Raw genomic sequence first — 21,745 nt, forward strand, 5'->3', positions numbered from 1 at the left:
AAAACACGATCTGAAAACCCTAAAACTATTCAGAGCAGAAACTAGAAAGAGAATGTGAAAATGAAAATGAAAATAAAACCGATGATATTCCTCCTGTATATATTCTAAAGGGCAGTGTTGTCATTATTAAAATTCCTAATAATTAATTATGGGCCAGATCTGAAAAAAAAATTGATTTTCCGGGCCCAGTAACATCATTTTCTTAAAGTATGGAGTTGACAGTGAAAGATCCATTTAGTGGGGCTTCTATATATTGAACCCATATAGTAGGGGGTTCTAGTATTTTTTCACTTCCCGGTTTGGTTAACCATTTAAAGGACTAGAAGGTCATTTTTGACCAATTCTGTGCCAATCAGGACGACTGGTTTGACCCTGTCGTCTAGTTAGGAAAACTGAAACTTAGTCCTTATGCTAGGGAAAATAGAAACCTTAGGATTTCCGTGAGGATTGCTCATTAAATTAGCCAAAAATCAACTACACTAATTAAGCAAAAATCAATTAACAAAATCCTCTGAACCATTAATTCCCAACCGTTTAGGAGCCAATTTTTCCCCGAAATTTTTCTTAATTTACTTTATAAATATACTTGTCTGATTTTTCTAATCTTTCATACCAACTTTCACCAAGCATTTTGGGTTGGTTAAAATAAAAATAATAAAAATCATGGTGAGAAAAGTATGATTTTTGTTTACAGTTGGATGCTAATCTTCTTTTCCATTTTTCAACATTCAGAATGCAGTTTTTACATTTACTTGTTGCAACATATACTTATTCCGATTTGTTTTATTTTGTTTTTGTTACAGGGAAGTAAGAAAATTCTTTTAATATTTGGGCTTATTATATCAACCTATATCCATGTTGCATCAGCAAGAGGAGTTTTCAATGTTATGAAATTCGGCGCCGTCGGTGATGGCATTAGAGATGATACTCAAGTAAGAGACATGTCTCAGATAAAGAATTAAGCAGCATTTTAATGAAAAATGAGAAATTGCAGATGTCTCTCCTGTGAATGTGCTAACAATGTCTGAAATTTGTTGTAGGCATTCTTGAAAGCCTGGGCCGCAACATGCGGAGATCCCAAAGGAATACCAAAAATGCTTGTTCCAAGAAGAAGGACATTTTTAGTTGGACCTGTTGATTTTGTTGGCCCTTGCAAGGCTACAAATGTCACCGTTGAGGTTTGTTCTTTTCCAAATGGGTTAACCTGTGGAGTTGTCATTTTAAGATTGTAAACCCTCCCTCATATTTAAGATGTTAAATTATTATTATTATTATATTTTTATTTTTTTTGGTGTTTCATGAAGATCGGTGGAACTATTGTCGCACCACTATCAACCAGAGCATGGGCTAAGGATGTTCATACATGGCTTAAATTCAACAACATTCATGGACTCACTGTCAATGGACATGGTGTAATTGATGCACGCGGTAAGGCTTGGTGGGAACAGTCGTGCCATAACTTTAAGCACCAAAACCAACCAGGATGCACCCAACTGCAACCAGCTGTCAGTTTTTTGTTTATTGCTTTACATATCCAATATATTTGTTGCATTTTTTTTTCCTTGTTGGGAAATTGAATAACGCGAACTTCATTTCATTGAATTGCAGGCGATCAACTTCTGGGGAACAAATGCTGGTACATTCCGTGACATGACCGTTAAAAATGCGGCTATGTTCCATGTAACTCTCTTGGGTTTGGATGGTTTTGAAGTTCACAATATCAACATTAACTCCCCTGAAGATACTCCCAACACAGATGGCATTCACACTCAGAATGTCAAACATGTCACTATTGCTGACAGCCAGTTTAGGAGTGGTACGTGCACATGCATATTTTTTGGGATGATACTCTTCATAATTAAGGAGGTTAAATCTTACCAGAATTTTTTTTTTTTCATTCAGGTGACGATTGTGTGTCAATTGGAGACAAGAGTTCGTACGTTTACGTCCGTAACTGTCACTGTGGACCAGGACACGGAGTAAGGTTAGTAATTAGTAGTTTAGTACTCATACAAGATCCTAGCTTTACAAAGAACAGTAATAATGTTGAGATTGTTTTCCATGCATAATGCAGTATTGGAAGCCTTGGTTCAGGAGGAACTGAAGCCCAAGTAGAGGAGATTCATGTTGAAAACATTAAATTTGTTGGTACCATGTTTGGTTGCAGAATCAAGACTTATCAGGTACATAATTACAGAAATTTCACTAATGAGCCTGGCTTTTATGATGATCAGTAGTCTAACTTGTTTAACTGTTGGTTCTTTAGGGTGGGAAAGGATACTGCCGTGCAGTCACATTCAAGCACAGCAACTTCACTAATGTGTTGAATCCTCTATATATCGACCAACATTACTTCTCCAATAATCCAGTGGAGACAAGCGCTGTTCGTATTAGCGATGTGACCTTTGATGATTTGAGAGGAACAACCGATATACGTACACCATCTGCTATCTCCATGAAATGCAGTAACGTGGTTGCTTGCACCGGTCTTAAATTCAACAACATCCACTTGACACCTGCAAAGCCTGGAACTAAACTTGTTTCTACCATTAACAATGCCCATGGAGCCGTACTTGGAAGAGTTGAACCTCCCTTGGTTGGTTTGAAAGCAGCAATATAATATGCTAACTAGCATGCACCTCTTCGAGAATCATCCACGCCAGACTGCGTGCCTCTTCGATGCTTGTAGAATCTTACACGGTTGATGTATTTTATTTATTTTTGTAAAAGAATGTTTCTACTTCCAGTTATATCCCAAATTTATGGGAAAGCTTGGTGTATCATAGTTCAGTACCTAAGGGAGTACTAATGAAATACCTTTCCTTGATTATATAAGCATATGGGTCCAACCAGAAAATCACGTTAAGAACAAAACTATAACACCTAAAAGTCATTTTATTCTTCTTACTATACTAGTAGTAAATTGTTCTTTTTTTCTTTTTTTTCGACCAGGAAAGATTCAAAAAAAATAATCAAAACCTGCGTATGAACCGCTCAATTGAACTCCCTGAAAAACCACCCTCTCGATCACATGTTTTATATCATGGGGCCCAAAGTTGCCTCCTGCTGACTCCAAAATGTGCAGGTCTCGCCCTCATGTGAGAGGACGGTTTTCATTTTGTTCATTTTAGGCAGTTCATTTAGAACCAGTGGGAAACAAAAAAAAGATTAAAAAACAAAAACAAGCATACAAAGAAAAGAGGGTCAAAAGGCTATTTTCTAGAGCCTCCGAACATGTGTTCTTTGACCTCTCCATGCTTAATTTCCTTGTTTTTCCTCCCATTCCATATTTTAATCTTGGGAGCTCCCTTGGCAAATTAAGACCCTCCTAAATAAAAAGCTCTAATTGTAATTGTTGGCCTGTATGAACATTATCAGTTTCAGTCTCCACCAAATTGCAAAAATAGCACAGGCTGGTTAATCATAATAGAAGTTTACTTATTTATGAACTGTAATTTCCTACTGAGAGATGGACACCTAATCCTTCCTTAAAAGGCCCTAGAGAGATTAATATCAATCATAATGAACTTTGAAAACGTTACCATCTTTCTTTTTCCCGTCTCTTTCTATAAAAGCCATTTTTTCTTCACTAGGAGTCTACAGATCTAGAAGTTCGAGTTTAAGAATTGAGGATTGGAATTTATTTTAAAATGGTTGGAAAACAAGGAGGGGCTGCAATAGGAATAATTTAGGAACAACATATTCATGTGTTGCAATATGGGAAAATGATCGTGTTGAGATTATTGCTAATGATCAAGGAAATCGTACTACTCCTTATGTTGCTTTTACTGATACTGAACGTTTGATCGGAGATGCTGCTAAGAATCAAGCTGCTTTGAACCCTATCAATATTGTGTTCGGTAAGTTGTTTTCTGTAAATAGTTTGCAAATATGAGATAACCTGGTGTTGTAGATGTAGGAGTGAAATATCGCACATTCACTATGTATGCGAAGTAAAGGTGAGCGAAGAACATCCCACATACTAAAATTAGGATGACGTATTTAATGATGTCGGCGTAGTCACGAGCAAAGTGTGATGATCTGTGCGAAAGTGCAAAGTGTCCGAAGTTGAGCGAATGTACATGAGCGATTGTAACGCACAATGATTCCGAAAATAAAGGATCTATTAGCTGTCATCCACTATGTAGTACCCTATATAAGGGGAAGGAAACTGTGTATTGAGAGAGATCTCTAGAGTGAGTATTAGACAAGAAATTAGGAAAGAGAAAGTTAGGGGAGCAAGTAAAGTCTTTGTAATATTTTGTATTCAATTTAAAGATCTTGATAAATAAAACGAATGATCTTCACCATGATTACTTAAAGAATTACATAATATTGAATGGATGTGGTTGTAGGATTTCCTGCAACTACATTTTGGCGTTAGAAACAGCTTGGAGTGATAAATCATGTCAACGAGTTTGTAGAATCTTGAAAAATTGGATCTGGAGATTCTGGAGAAGATAAGGATGAAAAGCGAAAAATCTATAGGATCTATAGGAAAAATAAAAATCATGACGATACAAGGAAAAGGTATAGGCATACAGTGTAATTTTATAATTAAAGCACCACTTTCTGATGAGGATTTTCAAGCAGGAATCACAGGAAGAATACATAAACTGGATTATAGAAGAAAGAAGGTGACAACGGTGGAAAAAGAATCTCCTCTAAAGGAGTGGGAAAAAACAAAGATAACGTTTGCAACAGATGAAATTCCGGAAGAAAATTTGACGCGAACAGACGCTTTGGTGATTACAATACGGCTGAGCGAAGCAAAGTTAGTGAAAGGACGGAAAACTCAGAAGAATGGGCAATTAATATAACATTGGTTGATACCGGAAGTGATGTTGATATCCTATTTTATCGAGCGTCCAGAACCATGGGATACAGAGATGCGGACATGACATGTCCAGCTTATAATATACATGGATTTAATAAAACAATCACAAAACTAAAAGGAGAGATTACAATGTGAATACTGTTGGGAGAAGTAGAAGTGAAGACAACATTGTGTGTGGTTGATATCGAATCACCATAAAACATTTTATTGGGAAGACCATGGGTGAACGCGATAAATGCCGTAGCATCCACATTACATCGATGCATTAGATTCCCAATTCCAAGTGGAATAGGTGAAATTAGAGGAGATGTTACAAGTGCGAAGATCTGCATCAGGTAGATGTAAAAAATTATGAAGTACGTGCAAAGAAGCGAAAGGATCGCTGGAGAAAAACAAAGGAGTTAAGGAAAGAAGAAGAATTTCAGATATATGTGATTAGAGCGAAGGAAAGGAAAGGAATAGCAAGCGAGATACCAGAGAAGGAAGGTGAACCAATACAAGAGATTAAGGAGTCAACACCAATGGGAGAACCAAGAGAGAATTTCACTGCAGCAGAGCCAACAAAAGAAGTAAATGTTGGTACAAAAGAAAAACCAAAAACACTAAAAATAGGAACTCAGATGGATAAGGAAGAAGAAGAAAAAACAATAAGCATCTTGCACGAATATAATGATATCTTCGCGTGGAGTATGGAAGAAATACCAGGAATAGATCCATTTGTTACATTCCATAAATTGGATATCAAAAAAATGTTAGAGGCAGGGATTATAAGACCAGCAAAATGATGTAGATTTTAGATAACCAAAATTAATGATTAAATGAAAACCAGTTATATCCGCAAGCGCACAGGTCAATAGTAATATAGATAGCAAATGCGGTTCGTTCCCACAAGGAGTGTGAAATACTCTACCAACTAATACCAAAAATTAAATAATCAACAAGATAATGTTTTAAGGATTTTTATAAATTCGGAACAAAATGAAATGATAAATAATTTAAAGATAAACAAAACGAGTGTGGGTTATTAGGATTTTCGGTTTTCACCAATTAATTATGCAAACTCTACTAATCTTTAAAAGTATATTCCATGCTTTTTAAAATATTGTTTCTCCGCTATAGTTGTCTTCGCTTCATGAGTAGTGATTATAAAGCATTACCTATCTATCCTTGCATACCACGTCTAGGGATTTAACTGAAGCACGCAGTATCAATTCAAAAGCATAAATAATCTAGAAAATTACATCAACAATATAATACCAAGCCAAATGAAGAAAAACTACTAATCAATCAACTCATAATTAAGCATATAAATATAGAGTTTTCATAACAAAATTTGGTTCTACCTAGACCCTAACATATCTTTAGCTAGCCATGGCTTTCATAAAAAACCATAAAAAGATTAAAATCAAATAGCTAAGCAAAAATGGAGAACAAAAACTCCAAAATACTTCTCCTGTTTCTCTTCCCGCTCTGTGGCCGGGCGCCCCCTGGTATATTTTGAAACAACACATAAATATAGCTCAAAAATGAATTCACGTTTTTCTTCTTCGTCGCCACATCACCTCCCAATAGAAGTCTGCCACATGTCATGAAAATATAAATTCTTCCAATGATGTTGTGACGCGTGTCATAATATGACGAGACATTGTAAAGTATCACCGAATCTCCACTTTCCATAGTATATGAATTTCATTTAGAAAGCATGATATTTTCTTGCATGTGTTGGGTCCCACCTTAACTGTATTTGCAAAATGACGTCATTTGGCTTCAAATATTCCTTCAGATTCTTTATATAAATATAGCAAGAGAACTTATGTAAGGACAAGATATATTAATCTTTCCTTTTTCTTCATTTGCACGTGGTCATGGAGGTGATATTCTTCCATTCTTATGCTAACAATAATAAAGTCACTCTTGACCAATCTTAGGTGGCATTAGTGTGCTGACATCGACTCGCTTCACCATGCATTAATTGAGATTAAGAATTGTCTGCCCGTTGTGAACTCGTGAGTGCCAAGCCAGTGACACTAGCCAACTGAATTTTAATTCTGCCCACGTCTATAGGAATCGTGTACTTAATCAACACATAAATATAGCTCACAAATGAATTCACGTTTTTCTTCTTCGTCGCCACATCACCTCCCAATAGAAGTCTGCCACATGTCATGAGAATATAAATTCACCCAATGATATTGTGTCGCGTGTCATAATATGACGAGACATTGTAAAGTATCACCGAATCTCCACTATCCATAGTATATGAATTTCATTTAGAAAGCATGATATTTTCTTGCATGTGTTGGGTCCCACCTTAACTGTATTTGCAAAATGACGTCATTTGGCTTCAAATATTCCTTTAGATTCTTTATATAAATATAGCAAGAGAACTTATGTAAGAACAAGATATATTAATCATTCCTTTTTCTTCATTTGCACGTGGTCATGGAGGTGATATTTTTCCATTCTTATGCTAACAATAACAAAGTCACTCTTGACAAATCTTAGGTGTCATTAGTGTGCTGAGATCGACTCGCTTCACCATGCATTAATTGAGAATAAGAATTGTCTGCATGTTGTGAACTCGTGAGTGCCAAGCCAGTGACACTAGCCAACTGAATTTTAATTCTGCCCACGTCTATAGGAATCGTAAACTTAATCATGTACTCCTTTTTCCTTGCAAGTTCATAAGGCTCCGTTTATGTTTGGTGCCGCGCAGTGGTGCTGATACATACGAATACCAGGCCAGCCACATTTACCCATTTTAGTAGCAAATGTCATTTGTTGTTTATTTAACCACTTATTTCTCAGGTGATTGGATTTGTTTGTAATTCCTGCAAAAGCCTTAAAACAATATTATTAGCCAAAATATCGAGTTCTAACTAATATAAATATGGGCATAAAATGTAGCACTTTCGTGCTTATCAACACCCCCACACTTATATTTTGCTAGTCCTCGAGCAAAACAAAGAATTGACCCGCTACACAGCTGGTCATATCATTTTTTTTTGTTTTCTTTTAGACACGCTACACAGCTGGTCAAATAATAAGATAAAGAGAGAGAGACCCGCTACACAGTTGATCATAGAAAATACCATACAAAAGACCCGCTACACAGCTGGTCATGACCCTAAAAACCATAACGATAATAATATATATTTTTTTAAGACCCTCTACACAGCTGATCATTTTTTTAGACCCGCTACACAGCTGGTCGTAAATTTTTATTTTTATTTATTTATTTATTTTTAAATCCTAACCAAAGTGCTACTAAGACCCGCTACACAGCTGATCATTTATTTTTAGACCCGCTACACAGCTGGTCGTAATTTTTTTTTTATTTTTTTAAATCCTAACCAAAGTGCCACTCCCCCACACTTAAATATTACATTGTCCTCAATGTAATTGAGTCATCCAACGTAGAAATCAAGGTGGGAAATTATAAATTGCCAAAAAAATAAACAAATAAAAATAAAAGATAGAGAAAATGGAACAAATCTGATGGGTTGACTCCCACGAAGCGAAATGTATTTTTTCCCTTCTTTCAATAGCACATAATCTCAAACAAAATGAGGTTGATACCCCAAAGTAAGCTGCCAATCATATATATAGAGTCTGAAAAGTTGGGGATCAACCCAACCAATCCGGTCAGCTGAAAATATGCACCTGCAAAAACTATAATCATCCAAAGATATATGTGAATCCATTCCCCATAAATAACAATCCTTAGTAATCAATCCATGCATTGTCAGGATATGTAAATCATTCACACAAAGAGGTATAAATTTTTTAATAACTTCTAGTTGAGGTGCACGCCCTAAATCAGGTTCTAAATCAGCGGAAATAACTTTTATGGCTGCTATTGGTTCCAGTTGAGCAAAATAGGGCACACGAACATATGTTGGCTCAAATGGAGCAATAATATCATGACTCATAGACCCGTTATCATCTAAGACGGTTTCATTATTAATATCATCAAGACAAAAAAATTCTGAACTTAATGGCTTAAAGGTCATGGTCGAAACTTTTTCGACTGATGGAATTAGTCGAGACTGGAACAAAATTAGAGGTTATAGTTTGGATTTCCATTTATTAGTGTCTAACAGCGGTGTGGAGTCTAACAAGGCATTGACTTCACAAATAACACTATCGTCATCAAAATCATACCCAAAATGAGCTAAGAAAACCTCTAATGGATCTCCCAAGTGGCTCTTGCAAATATCTTGCGAGTGCATACTTTCTTTTCGCCCTCACTTCAGACTAAAGTACCTAAAAAAAAAATCAAACAAACTGCGTAAAAAGAACTAAAAGAACAATAAAAATAAATTATTTACAAAAATTAAAAATAAGCTAAATACAATGATATCAACTAGCGAGTATTTTGCTACCACTCCCCGGCAGCGGCGCCAAAACTTGATGTAGATTTTAGATAACCAAAATTAATGATTAAATGAAACCCAGTTATATCCGCAAGCGCACAGGTCAATAGTAATATAGATAGCAAATGTGGTTCGTTCCCACAGGGAGTGTGAAATACTCTACCAACTAATACCAAAAATTAAATAATCAACAAGATAATGTCTTAAGGATTTTTAGAAATTCAAAACAAAATGAAATGATAAATAAATTAAAGATAAACAAAACGAGTGTGGGTTATTAGGATTTTCGGTTTCCACCAATTAATTATGCAAACTCTACTAATCTTTAAAAGTATATTCCATGCTTTTTCAAATATTGTTTCTCCGTTATAGTTTTCTTTGCTTCATGAGTAGTGATTCTAAAGCATTACCTATCTATCCTTGCATACCACGTCTAGGGATTTAACCGAAGCACGCAGTATCAATTCAAAAGCATAAATAATCTAGAAAATCACATCAACAATAGAATACCAAGCCAAATGAAGAAAAACTACTAATCAATCAACTAATTATTAAGAATATAAATATAGAGTTTTCATAATAAAATTGGGTTCTACCTAGACCCTAACATAGCTTTAGCTAGCCATGGCTTTCACAAAAAACCATAAAAAGATTAAAATCAAATAGCTAAGCAAAAATGGAGAAGAAAAACTCCAAAATCCTCCTCCTGTTTCTCTTCCCGCTTTATGGCCGGGCGCCCCCCTGGTATATTTTGAAACAACACATAAATAGAGCTCACAAATGAATTCACGTTTTTCTTCTTCGTCCCCACATCACCTCCCAATAGAAGTCTGCCACATGTCATGAGGCTTCGTTTGTGTTTGGTGCCGCGAAGTGGTGCTGATACATAGGAATACCAAGCCAGCCACATTTTCCCATTTTAGTCGCAAATGTCATTTGTTGTTTATTTAACCACTTATTTCTCAGGTGATTGGATTTGTTTGTAATTCCTGCAAAAGCCTTAAAATAATATTATTAGCCAAAATATCGAGTCCTAACTAATATAAATATGGGCATAAAATGTAGCACTTTCGTGCTTATCACAAAATCTCCAGAATGGATAGCAAACATTGTGGTGGTGCCAAAGAAAAACAAGGGGATAAGAATTTGCATAGACTTCAGTGATTTAAATAAAGCATGTCCGAAAGACAATTATCCTTTACCAGATATTCCACAAATGGTAGAATAGGCTTCAGGAAATGGTAGAATCTCATTGTTAGATGGGTATAAAGGTTATAATCAAATTCCTTTGGCTGAAGAAGATCAAGAACATACCTCTTTTTCGCACCCCGAGGATTATACTGCTATACGAAAATGCCATTTGGATTGAAGAATGCAGGTACGACGTATCAGCGAATGGTAGAAAAGTTTGTAGGATCAGAATCTCGCAACGACAATATTTCAGCGAAATTATCAACAACAAAATACAACAGCGTCGCAGAACAATTTCAGGAAGAATATAATAAATGACGTCAGCTAAGATCACGAAAAAGATGTGATAGTCCTGCGAAAATTAGAGAGCTTGCGAAATTAACATTTGTAAGGTTGCGAGAATGTCGCAGATTATACCCGAAAATAAATGACAGATTAGCTGTCATCCACTATGTATTTCCCTATAAATAGTCGTTCAAGTTGTAAAGAAAAGGGAGAGATCTTTTTTGAGTAAAAAACAAGTAAATAGGAGAGAGAAAGTCTAGAGAAGAGGTGATTCTTGATTTCTTTATCTTTTCTTGTAAGAAAATTCAAAGATTGATCAATAAAATTAAGAGTGTAAACCTAAAAATGAGTTGATTAATAATGAAATCATATGAGGGGTGTAATGTAGGATCTCCTGCAACTACATAATGACGCTAGAAACAGGGAATGATTGAAGATTATTCTAGAAAAAGCTGAAAATTAATATTGATATTTGTGAAAATTTAGAGTGATTGATTAAGAATTTTCCACAATTTCTTGCAATATTGTTAACATTGAAGAAATGGCTTGAAGAATAAATACATCCGAACAACCGACTACTGTTAGAAGAAGCAAGAGAATTGCTGGGAGATAAAGAAGTGAAATGGGAGAATCTACTAGAATGAGAAGTAATAGAGAAAATCAAATTCACCCACTAATTCAACAAACACTAGTTCAAGGGAGGAATACAGATTATGATAGGGTGAGTATACACACTTGGCAATCAAATTCGGCAGAAGAAGTAGAAGAAGAGCAACAAAACAGAAATTATAGACAGGAAGAGAGAAATCAAGAAGCATATGAAGGAATACTTCATGGAGATGAGGAAATTGGAACATTAGAAACGTTGAGACGAAGAATACATGAAAAAAGAAGAGCTGAGGCAGAAGAACGTGCAAATCTAACAAGGCAAAATCACGAATTAAGGATGGAGAATGTAAGACTACAGAATAAAAGATCGAGAAGTATGACAAAATCATATTCAACATCCACTAGAAGAGAAATGCGGCGAAACTCACCCACAATCAATGCTGGAAATAATATTCAAGAAGAAATATCAAATCCTAATGAAGAATATCGCGAAAATAGAGAAAGAGCTGATGATCGTTACGTTCCACAAAATGAAACTTTTGATGATGGGAAAAATGGTGGAAATCAAGAGAACGGACAACGTCAGGGACGAAATGACCAAGATGGCGAAGGAAATCGGGAGGAATGAAGAAGAATTTTACATGAAAGAGAAAATCAAAGAAATCAACAGACAATTGAAGAAGAAATTGAAAGACATTATGATGAACAAGCACGTTTAATCTGCGGACGTGAAAGATTGAGAGCGGAAATGGAAGAACAAGAGATTCAGGAGACAATTCGCCAGAAAAATCACGAAAATCGAGGAAGAAGGCGTACACAAAACCGGAATAACGGTAATCTCAATGAGGAGTATGATAGAGTACAGAGGATGGCTGAAAGACAGCGAATGGAATTGATAAGAAATGAACAAAATCATGGAGGGGAAAACGAAAGGCATCATCATATGCGAATTCAAGATAGAGATGAGGAAGAGAATCGCAGAAGAAGACGAGATGAGGATAATGAAGAAGAAATGCAAAATTTCGCGAGAGAAGATATATATGAACGCAGAAGAAGAGAGGCGAAATTATAAAGACCAATGGATCAAGATTCAAGTGTAAATAAACAAATCTTGAAAGAATTAGAAGAAATGATAGGAATGCCAAATAATAGAGGAGAAGTAGGAAGAAGACAATTGGATGAAGCAATAGAAGAAGCTGTGAAAACTCCATTTACAAGGGAAGTAAAATTAGGAGGAAAACCACCGAAATGCAATTTGCCCGCAGTAACCAACATTTTTGATGGAACAACTTGTGCAATTCAATATATTAAAGCCTATGTGAGGTGCATGTTACAATGGGAAAATCATGATGCCGTATTGTGCAAATATTTCGCATCCATCTTAACAGGAGAGGCGTTAAAATGGTGTGAAGGTCTACCAAAGAACACAATAACATCCTTTAATCATTTACAGACTACATTCTTGGGGGCATATATAAGTAATAATTCCTCGCGACCTGGTATAAAAGATGTGTTTGGATTAAAACAAAGGATTGCAAAAGTTTGAAGCACATGACTAAAAGATGGAGAACTATGTTTAGCGAAATGGATGGCCGTGTAGATGAGAGATATCTTATATTATCATTTATCAATCCTATGTTTGCAACAAACCTATTGTATGTCCAAATTTTCAGAGTCAAGAATACGATCACAATGACTGAATTGCGAGAACTTCAAGAAGAATACATTGCTCTAGAGGAAAGGCAAAATGAAACGGAATCATATCCAGTTGCGAACACCAGCTCACAAACAACGAATGCAAGCTTATTACCCAAGCTAATAAACACAGTAGCGAATACTTCGCAAGTACAACAAGAGAAGATGACGAGTAACAATCAACAGAAACTGGTGGCTATGGGAAGCCGAGATTAAGAAGAGTATGAAAGAGAAAGAAATTTCTACAATCGTGGTGGAAATAACAAGATTCAAAGACTCGATCAACCACAAGAAACTTATGGAGGTCAAAGACAAAACTATAATAGAGGACAAGGAGGTCACAAGGTAGTATGGGAAGAAATCAAGATGGCACCTCTAAATGCAAGTGTGGAGAAGATATGGGAAGCTATAATCTTGATGGAAAATATACCAACACCATGGAACATGGGAACGGAACCACCTCCAAACCACAGAAGCCATGAGTTTTGTTCTTATCATCGTTTTCATGGACATACCACTAGTACAAATCTTCACATTGGCCACACTTAATCACCGTGTCTATAGGCTTTTGGTCATGGATTTTTTTCACTCCAAAAATGTGGCATCAGGTGCCGTGACAAAGAGGTATATTTATGGCTACATAAACCTTGAGTGGCTATAAGATATGATTTACCATGGCCATAACTCTAAAACCGTGTCTATATGGTGGTCATTATTTTTTTTTGTGGTTAAGCATTTTCACTATCACCATGGCCATAGGATCCTTATAGACACGATTTGATTATATGTGACTAAAGTTTAACTTAAAGTCACGTGAATTTTATTTTTTTCGTGGCCTTTGTCATCAATTGGACACACAAAATCCATTTTATCATGGCCAATTCATGAGCTGCAGTTACCTTAAAGCCACACTAATTTTTCTTAACTATGGCCATATCTATCATTTGGACACAACGAAAATAATTTAGCATGGCCAATACATGACTTGTAGTCACGTTTAACCTATAGTGCCATGGACATCTATATTTTTGGACACGTGATAAACATTTTACATGGCCAATTAATAAGTTATGGCTACTAACTAATTTGTAGCACCGTGGCTAAAAAATTTCTAGAGACACATCATGTGTTTTCAATGTAGCTATTATTCATCTTTTGGATACAGAGGATACCACAAACCATGGCGAAAACCTTTATTAAATGACACAAAACGTATTCAACGTGGTAAGTATTAGCTTTTAGCCACTCGAAAATTGCAATTTTTATAGCTCAATTTATTCTTTGGCCATGGTTTAAGATCTAATTGGTGGCCGTATTTTATTTTCAACCACGTGAATGCAATAATTTATCATGTGTAGCAAAACTCACCTTAATAACCATCCATAAAAATTAATCACACTATAATTAGAATTGAACCAAAATAATTTTTATTAATCATATGATAAACGTCTCCATATCTGATCAATTGTGCAATAACCTTAAGAATAACAAAATTTCAAAGGGAGATTTACAAGTTTAAACATCCAAATTCTACAGTCCTCGACTATTTCTCTTAATAATTAGCCTGCAGTCTTGAGTCTCTTGCTGGATCTCCGAGACTTCAGTTCCTCGCTCCTCGAATATGAATGTTCTTTCTCTTCTTAGTCCCAGCACCATGTTCATCAGGATCTGAAAGTGGCTGCATCTGCAGCAAGAAAGTGGATGTATAAGGCATCCAACCATGCTACTGATCAGGATGCATAAGGTATTAAATAGTTAAAGTTCATAGAAATTTAGCTTGCAACTCCATATTTATATGTAACATGCATGAAGTAAGCCCTGCAATATCTTTAGTGTTCTCCCATAACTGCCTCAAAAATGTAAAATGTAAATAGTATTCACAGCTTCAAGAGCTTAAATAAATACAACAAAGAAAATGCTCACAGTTGTATGCTTGTGCGAATTGTAGCAATATATGTGTATCGGAGATAAAATACAGTTATATCATATCTGCTAGTGCTGGTTTTGAGCCAAACCTACGCTTAATAAAGATGCGGAGAAATTAATAATTGTATTCAGGTATCACACATCACATAGCATTACAGGATATAGCATTCGGGTGAATCAAGCATGTTCTGAGCTAAAGACAAAGCTACACTAGCAAATACATGTACATTTGAGCTAAAGAGAAAGATCTGATGAAATTAGAATACTCTAAAGGCAAGATTATGCTAAGATTGTAAGTAAAACATAAAACTAATATGTTTAAACCAACTTTGTTGAGTTTTCAGCATTCATCTTTATGGTCACATACTTGTTATAACAGACTAGACTAAATTATGGAACAAACCAACTTACAATAGAGCAAGAGATCACAAGTCTTTTCGTCAAAGATACAAAACTATCAACAACATCAAGTATTGTTTTGAGCTCGTGAGATGGCACGAGCAATGAATTATCCGTCTTTATCGCTTATTCAGTCGACACTTTGATGCAATCATCATCAATTAGAATCCATGTACTTCCTGATCTGACACTGATGAAAGAACAATACCCATGTGTTATAGGCCAGTGTCCATTTTCAAGTCTGCAAACATATATGCTTATTAACATCAACATATTGATCTTTCAAAACACAATATATTAAAATACCTGCAACAAGAACATACCATTGGAGTTTAGTTTTTTAGATGCCATCGACTGAGATGCATGTTGAGAGTTAGAGGACTGATGCTTAGATGCAAGATACATTTTTTTATCTGTATCATATTCCTGCGTTTCAGTTAGAGAAGTGTGTCTAATAGGGGAATCAGGCATAGAAGACTTCTCTCAAGTAGGAGATTTCTTAGTAGGAAAAGAATATGGTGGTGTAAATCCATTTCAATGCTGGCTAGATGCACGAGATCCTTGTGTAGTTGCAGGAGCCGAGTGATGTGTAGATGTAGAAGATCCTTGGTAGTCTCGATGCCTTCATGTTCATCATTCCCTCTGAGTTTAAAAACCCGCAACAATCTACGTAAGTTATTGCAAACACATGGTGTAAGAGTAAACTCGTTGTATTTATGTCAAAAGCAAAACAAGTAAAAACAAGCTAGTATAACAATTCTAGCATTACGACATTACCAAGATGGTCAAAATTTTGATAGATCCATCAGAACTGGTGCTATCACCATAACTTTCATCTCCTTGACCCTTTAACTCTCCTTCAAATTATGCAAGGCTTTAGTCAGCATACCCATCATAGTCTGACTCTCCACTCAGATTCTCGTGTGTAGGCAAATCAGAAACTGCATATATCATTGAACATAAACATAATTAAGATAATATGAGTGACTCAAATTTAGGCTCTGTGACATCAAAAACATTCTATAACAAAAAAATCAAGCATAATGATGATTTGTTTACGAAACATATTATTATGCCCTAACATTTGATTTGATGAACAGGCCTGGAATTCACTCAATTCATGAAAGGAACAACACTTTCTTATCTAAATATGACAAAATGAACTATAAGCTTATTTTCATTGCCTAGCAAACAATGTACTTATTATTACTCTGAAAATTGAACAGCTTAGGAAACAGTTGAATCAGAATCAAATTGAACAAACATATAGGTCATTGAGGAATAAGCACCTATAAAAACCCACAGGATCGAAAAATAAAATTTAACTATTTTACCCAAAATATAAAAAACACCTAGAATATATTCTTACAAGATAATGATTAATATTCAGTAGAAACTAATTTGAGAATTATACCAGTAAAAACACCATAATCCAAATCAGATAAGTTCTCTGTCAACAGAAATTAAAATCAATTGGGGTTTGAATCAAAAATCAAGCTTAGGATTCACTTTCTAGTTGAAGAGAAAATGGAGAAAAAAAATATAGACCTCATAAGATGGAGATGAAATTGGATGCAATTCTTCATGATTTTGGGGCTTTTAGTTGCACAGATTCACACCAAGCGGGAATAATCTCGTCCAAAAGATTTTTTATTTGATTTTCATGTCGCTCAAAGATATCTGGGGTTAACTGAAAAGAAGATTGAGTTTTGTTCTTCGGTTTCTTCTTTCAGAAAAATTCTCCTAAGAATCTGACCTGATTTAATCCTACGGAAGAAGAAAACTCAATCTTAGGAGAATTTTTTTTTTTCTCTTAAGAATCTAATTTCCTTTTTTCTCTCTCACAAAATCTTAAACATCCCCTAATTTTCAGCCAAATGAACCAAAAATATCCCACAAAATTTCCCATGGTGTTTGCAAAAGAAACCAGTATACAGTGTAACAGAGCCTAAGGTAAGAGGTGTGTGAGATCTATGTTATTGGTTCATCACTAGATATGGGCTCATGTTAGTTATCATCCACATTTAAATCTTTATAGATACATCCATTTTGATGATTTGTAAAGTAACAAACACTTTTCGAAATTGGACACCTGACTACGGATCAAAAGGTAAACTTGGACCTGACTGTGTGAACTGGACAGTTTGACTAGTTAACCGATTGAGTGAGCACATTAATCATGGTGACTATGATCTATTAATTTTTAATGAAATTATACAAAATTGAATACAATTGGACTGAATTTGTTGTTTTTCGGTCATGATGAGTATGATCTAGTAACGTTGAGTGAGATTTGAGTACAACCGGATAAAATAAGATGGAAGTGCACAGATGAATCAGTCATGGTAAGTATATCAGCCACAATGACTGTGACCTAATGATTTTGATGGAATCATGCAAAGTTGAGTACAATTGTATTGAATTCGTTGATTCTCAGTCATGACGCGTATGATCAAGTAACGTTGGACGAAAATTTAGTACCATTGGATTGAATTAAATGGAAATGCATAGATAAATCAGTCATGGTGAGTATATTAGTAATTATTATTTAGTAATTTCGACGGAAATTGGATTGAATTTGTAGATTTTTCATTCATGACGAGTATGATTTAGTAACGTTTGACCGAAAATTGGATAAAATTAGATCGACTAAGATGGAAATGCATAGATATATCAGTCAGGGTGACTATGATGTAATGATTCTGATAGAATTATGCAAAGTTGAGTATAGTTAAATTGAAATTTATTGAGAATCAGTCATGGCGAGTATGATCTAGTAATGTTTACTGAAAATTTAGTACAATTAGATTGACTAATTTTAGTATATTAATTTTCATTTACTAAAGACTAATTATCCACAAATCTATTAAATTTTAGTATATTTCTTCAAAGCTTACTCAGCATCACTACCTCATGCTCATCATGATTGATTTTCCACCTAGTTTAATCTAATTTATTATCACTGAAATATCGAGTTTTGATAAATTCCTTCAATTTGATGCAATCTCTTCAATTCTATAAAACTTAGGCTAAAAAGCAAACTATAAGGGAGAATATTGAGTTATGGATCTAACTTGATAAGAAACGTCCAATATCGATATCTCATGTCATACATTGTAACACCAAATGTGTGCAAAAGGAATTACATAAATAAAACGGATAATCTTAATATAACACCTGGTCTCATTTGGTGCTTAGATTTCTATCTGTGTTCATTGAATTCATGGTTTCATACTTTGTATTGAATTCATTCGATCCTTAAATATTTAAAAGTAGTACTCTATAATCCGAGATTTCCATGGTCTATTTTTATCTCACCATCCTTCTCTATTGCTTAGCATTTTCTATAAATTTATCATCTGATTCATGATTTCTCTATTACGTTTTATCTTACTCGATCTCATCGGATGCTTAGAGATTTACATTATTTTATTTGACATCAAATTTCACCCGGTCTCACTCGATCATCCCTAAATTCCTTTTCCGGCTCAGGGATCTCATTCAATGTTACTCATAGTGCATCACTGCAAAGGTCACAAATTTAATTAAGTCACATAAATCTTAATTCATTCACTTATAGAAAACAATTCGATTAATAACGATAAAACTAAGAAAGATATTTATACATCGGAAGGTGGGATCCCATGACAATATTATATGGACTATCTGATAAGATTTGCAGCAATTTTTTTAGAGTCCAAACGACAATGAATTTGAAAGTAATATTTTGATGATTATTTTTCTTATTGAATTCTAAATTGCTACTAAAAATGAGCACAATTGAAGATATACCAATTTTAATTTTGACCGTTAATTCTCAATAGTTTATTTTCAAAGTCGTAAATGGTGGTGTAATTTTAATTTTGACCGTTAATTCATGGTGTTATACTTTTCATATTGTCCTCATTTTTTATTTTTTTTTATTTTCGGGTAATTTGCGTTACCTCCTCCGGTGAAGATCATAATTTGAGTTACCTCCCCTACAGATCTTAAATTAGAATAACCTCCTCTTGTCAAGAATTCCGTCAAAAGATTCTGTTATTTGCCACCTAAGACGTGCACACGTGGCAGATCCATTATGAGTTAAATGAAATACCAACATTACCCTCATCTTCTACATGATATATGTTCTTAATTTCACTTGCAACAGCAGCGAATGATGTTAGAGTTCTATCGAGTTTCAGTAACACCAAGATAATCATTCATCTAAGAAGTTCAATCATTCTGCTACTGCAAAAACACCATTGAATCTTCCTATTGACAGCAACAGCTTCACAATTTCACTGTTATTCTCATGTTCAACAGATTCATAACCACCTCCATCATCAGATCTTAAGCAAACACCACTAGTTCCCATCACCAACTGCAGCTCGAAAATAATCCGTCTTCTCTCTGAATTACAAAAACAACCCAATTTCTAGTTTCTGAAATTCAATCCAACACCTATTTGATTTCAAGTATCTCAACATGACCCATGTTTGCAATCGGCAGTAGAAATTCCTCTTCCATGTCTCAAAACTAAAAACCCTAGTCAATACAACATCTCAAACCCTCAATTCGATTTCAGTTCTTCGATTCCAGCAAAACCCTATCATCTTCTCCTCCAATACAACAAAAACCCCTAAATTCAGGTTCTCGAGTAAACCAAACCCCTAAATTCAACATCCACTTTTGAATACTTCTATTGAAGTTCGATAATGAATCTGCTTATGATGAGAAGAGATACAATGGATTAAAAGGTTGAGATGTAGGTTTCAGTAAGAGTGCATAATAGCAAAATTGAAGAACGAGTGTTGATGTTGGTGATAATCAAGGGTAATTGATACATTCAGAGATGAAATTAAGACAGAGATGCTGCAGAGATTGAATCAAAACATGGGTTCACTTTGAATCAAGTTTTTTGTGTCGTAATGGTGGTGATTGAATAAGTAAATGAAATTAGGGTTCCGATCTGTAACAACAATTGAAGATATTATTGTTGTTGATTTTCATGGGTATAAGGTTTATTTGAGTTCAATAGAGAACAATTGATGGGTTCGATCTGTGTAGGAGATTGAATCTGCGTATGATTGAATCTGTGTAGCATGAGTTGATTGAATCTGTGTAGGAGATTGAATATGCGTATGATTGAATCTGTGTAGGATGAGTTGTTTGAACCTGAGTATGAGATTGAATATGCGTAGGCTTAGTTGATGTTCTTTGTTTTACAAGATGTTGTTGTTGTTCAATTTGAGCCAAGATACAACATCAGGGAGTGATACAGGATATTTACAAGGAAGAAGAAAAATGACGAAGATGAGGGTATTTTGGAAATCTAAGTGCCACGTGTTTAGTTTTGTCCAGATGTATACAACTGGTGACTCAGCTAACTGCCTTTGGACGAAATTCTTGACGAGAGGAGGTTATGCTAATTTAATATCTGTAGGGGAGGTAACTCAAATTATGATCTTCACCGGGGGAGGTAACGCAAATTACCCCTTTTATTTTTGTAGATTTTTCGACTTTCATATCAAAAAGTGGATCAAATCTTATAAGGTAATGTCCATATAAGATTATCTACCGATCCCCTTGGTACATCCCTATGTAAAATTTGTAGATTTAAAGCGTTTATCAAATTGAGATTTTAAGTTAAACTGAAAAATATAATTAACACAAGAACAAGTGTGATCCGTATAGTGTGATCCCTATGGTGTTTATCCGACCAATAGAAAACCAGAATCTATAATGTAACGAATATTATTGCAAACACAAAAAGGGACATGGATTACCACCAAATTTTGGTTGGCGGGAAAATTGCAATCTTGGTCGGCGGAAACAACCAAATTTTGGCGCATTATTTTATTTCCCCTAAATTTTCTTTTCTCCCGTGAAAACCTAACCCAATCTTGTGATTCTCTGCTCTTCGTTTTATTTCTTTTCTTTCCAAGCTTGAAACCCTTCGACAAAACCCATGAATAGAACCTGACCACTTCACCCCATGAATAGAACCCGACCCTTCCATTTTTCACCCCCATGATATCAATAAGCAAGAAGTCGATTATTTTCTCCAACCAAATCAAAACGACGCATCTAGTGGTTAATCAACCCTAAACCAAAACCCATATGTTTTTTCAGTTTTTTTCTCATGAAATTCTTCATTTTTCATAGATTTTAAAGATAGAGAAAAGGAAAATAAATCAATTCATCTCGTTCCTTGTTATCTTACATTGATTTCGGGTAAGCAGATCTGTTTTAAATTGAAAACACTTCTTGTTACATGGTGATTTTATAAATCTTGAATTAAATACCGATTTAAATAGGTTTATGTCCTTTTGTGTAGGTTTTCTGATTGGTTCATGTCCCTTAGTTTGCTGTAATTTCTAAACTTCCTTAACTGTGTTGTTTCACAATTTCTCATCTGCGAAAAAAGAAGAAAAAATGGCTTGAC

At 35.0% G+C, this 21,745-nt stretch overlaps 1 protein-coding gene, 1 long non-coding RNA gene and 1 pseudogene across 4 annotated transcripts; 2 read left to right on the plus strand and 1 right to left on the minus strand.

Annotated features, from left to right (window-relative positions):
* The first annotated feature begins 525 nt into the window (after positions 1 to 525).
* LOC113320735 (probable polygalacturonase At3g15720) lies at positions 526 to 2,838 on the plus strand. Of its 2 annotated transcripts, none has more exons than XM_026568634.1 (8): positions 526 to 666; positions 804 to 932; positions 1,041 to 1,178; positions 1,305 to 1,505; positions 1,609 to 1,816; positions 1,903 to 1,984; positions 2,075 to 2,183; positions 2,267 to 2,838. In XM_026568634.1, the coding sequence occupies exons 1-8, from the start codon at positions 664 to 666 to the stop codon at positions 2,618 to 2,620; spliced, it is 1,224 nt and encodes a 407-aa protein (XP_026424419.1). In that variant the 5' UTR covers positions 526 to 663; the 3' UTR covers positions 2,621 to 2,838. The 2 variants fall into 2 exon arrangements, with proteins under 2 accessions (XP_026424419.1, XP_026424415.1); XM_026568630.1 differs by having other exon boundaries at positions 606 to 675.
* An 812-nt stretch (positions 2,839 to 3,650) lies between these two features.
* Positions 3,651 to 21,745, plus strand: part of LOC113273715 — a 38,873-nt pseudogene continuing 20,778 nt past the window's right edge.
* Positions 14,398 to 17,174, minus strand: LOC113320785. 2 transcript variants are annotated; one of them, XR_003346296.1, is made up of 6 exons: positions 16,867 to 17,174; positions 16,733 to 16,768; positions 16,096 to 16,259; positions 15,642 to 15,984; positions 15,331 to 15,559; positions 14,398 to 14,677 (listed from the first exon to the last, which is right to left on the minus strand). It is a non-coding gene; the product is annotated as an uncharacterized LOC113320785 (long non-coding RNA). The 2 variants fall into 2 exon arrangements; XR_003346295.1 differs by lacking the exon at positions 16,733 to 16,768.

The sequence above is a fragment of the Papaver somniferum genome, chromosome 1 (assembly GCF_003573695.1).
Source record: "Papaver somniferum cultivar HN1 chromosome 1, ASM357369v1, whole genome shotgun sequence".
Classification (NCBI taxonomy): Eukaryota; Viridiplantae; Streptophyta; class Magnoliopsida; order Ranunculales; family Papaveraceae; genus Papaver; species Papaver somniferum.

Bases quoted from the DNA above. Each gene is read 5' to 3' on its own strand.
- LOC113320735 (XM_026568630.1), top strand. The intron at 1,179-1,304 runs GTTTGTTCTTTT...TGTTTCATGAAG, and splicing joins CTACAAATGTCACCGTTGAG to ATCGGTGGAACTATTGTCGC. The intron at 1,506-1,608 runs GTCAGTTTTTTG...ATTGAATTGCAG, and splicing joins GCACCCAACTGCAACCAGCT to GCGATCAACTTCTGGGGAAC.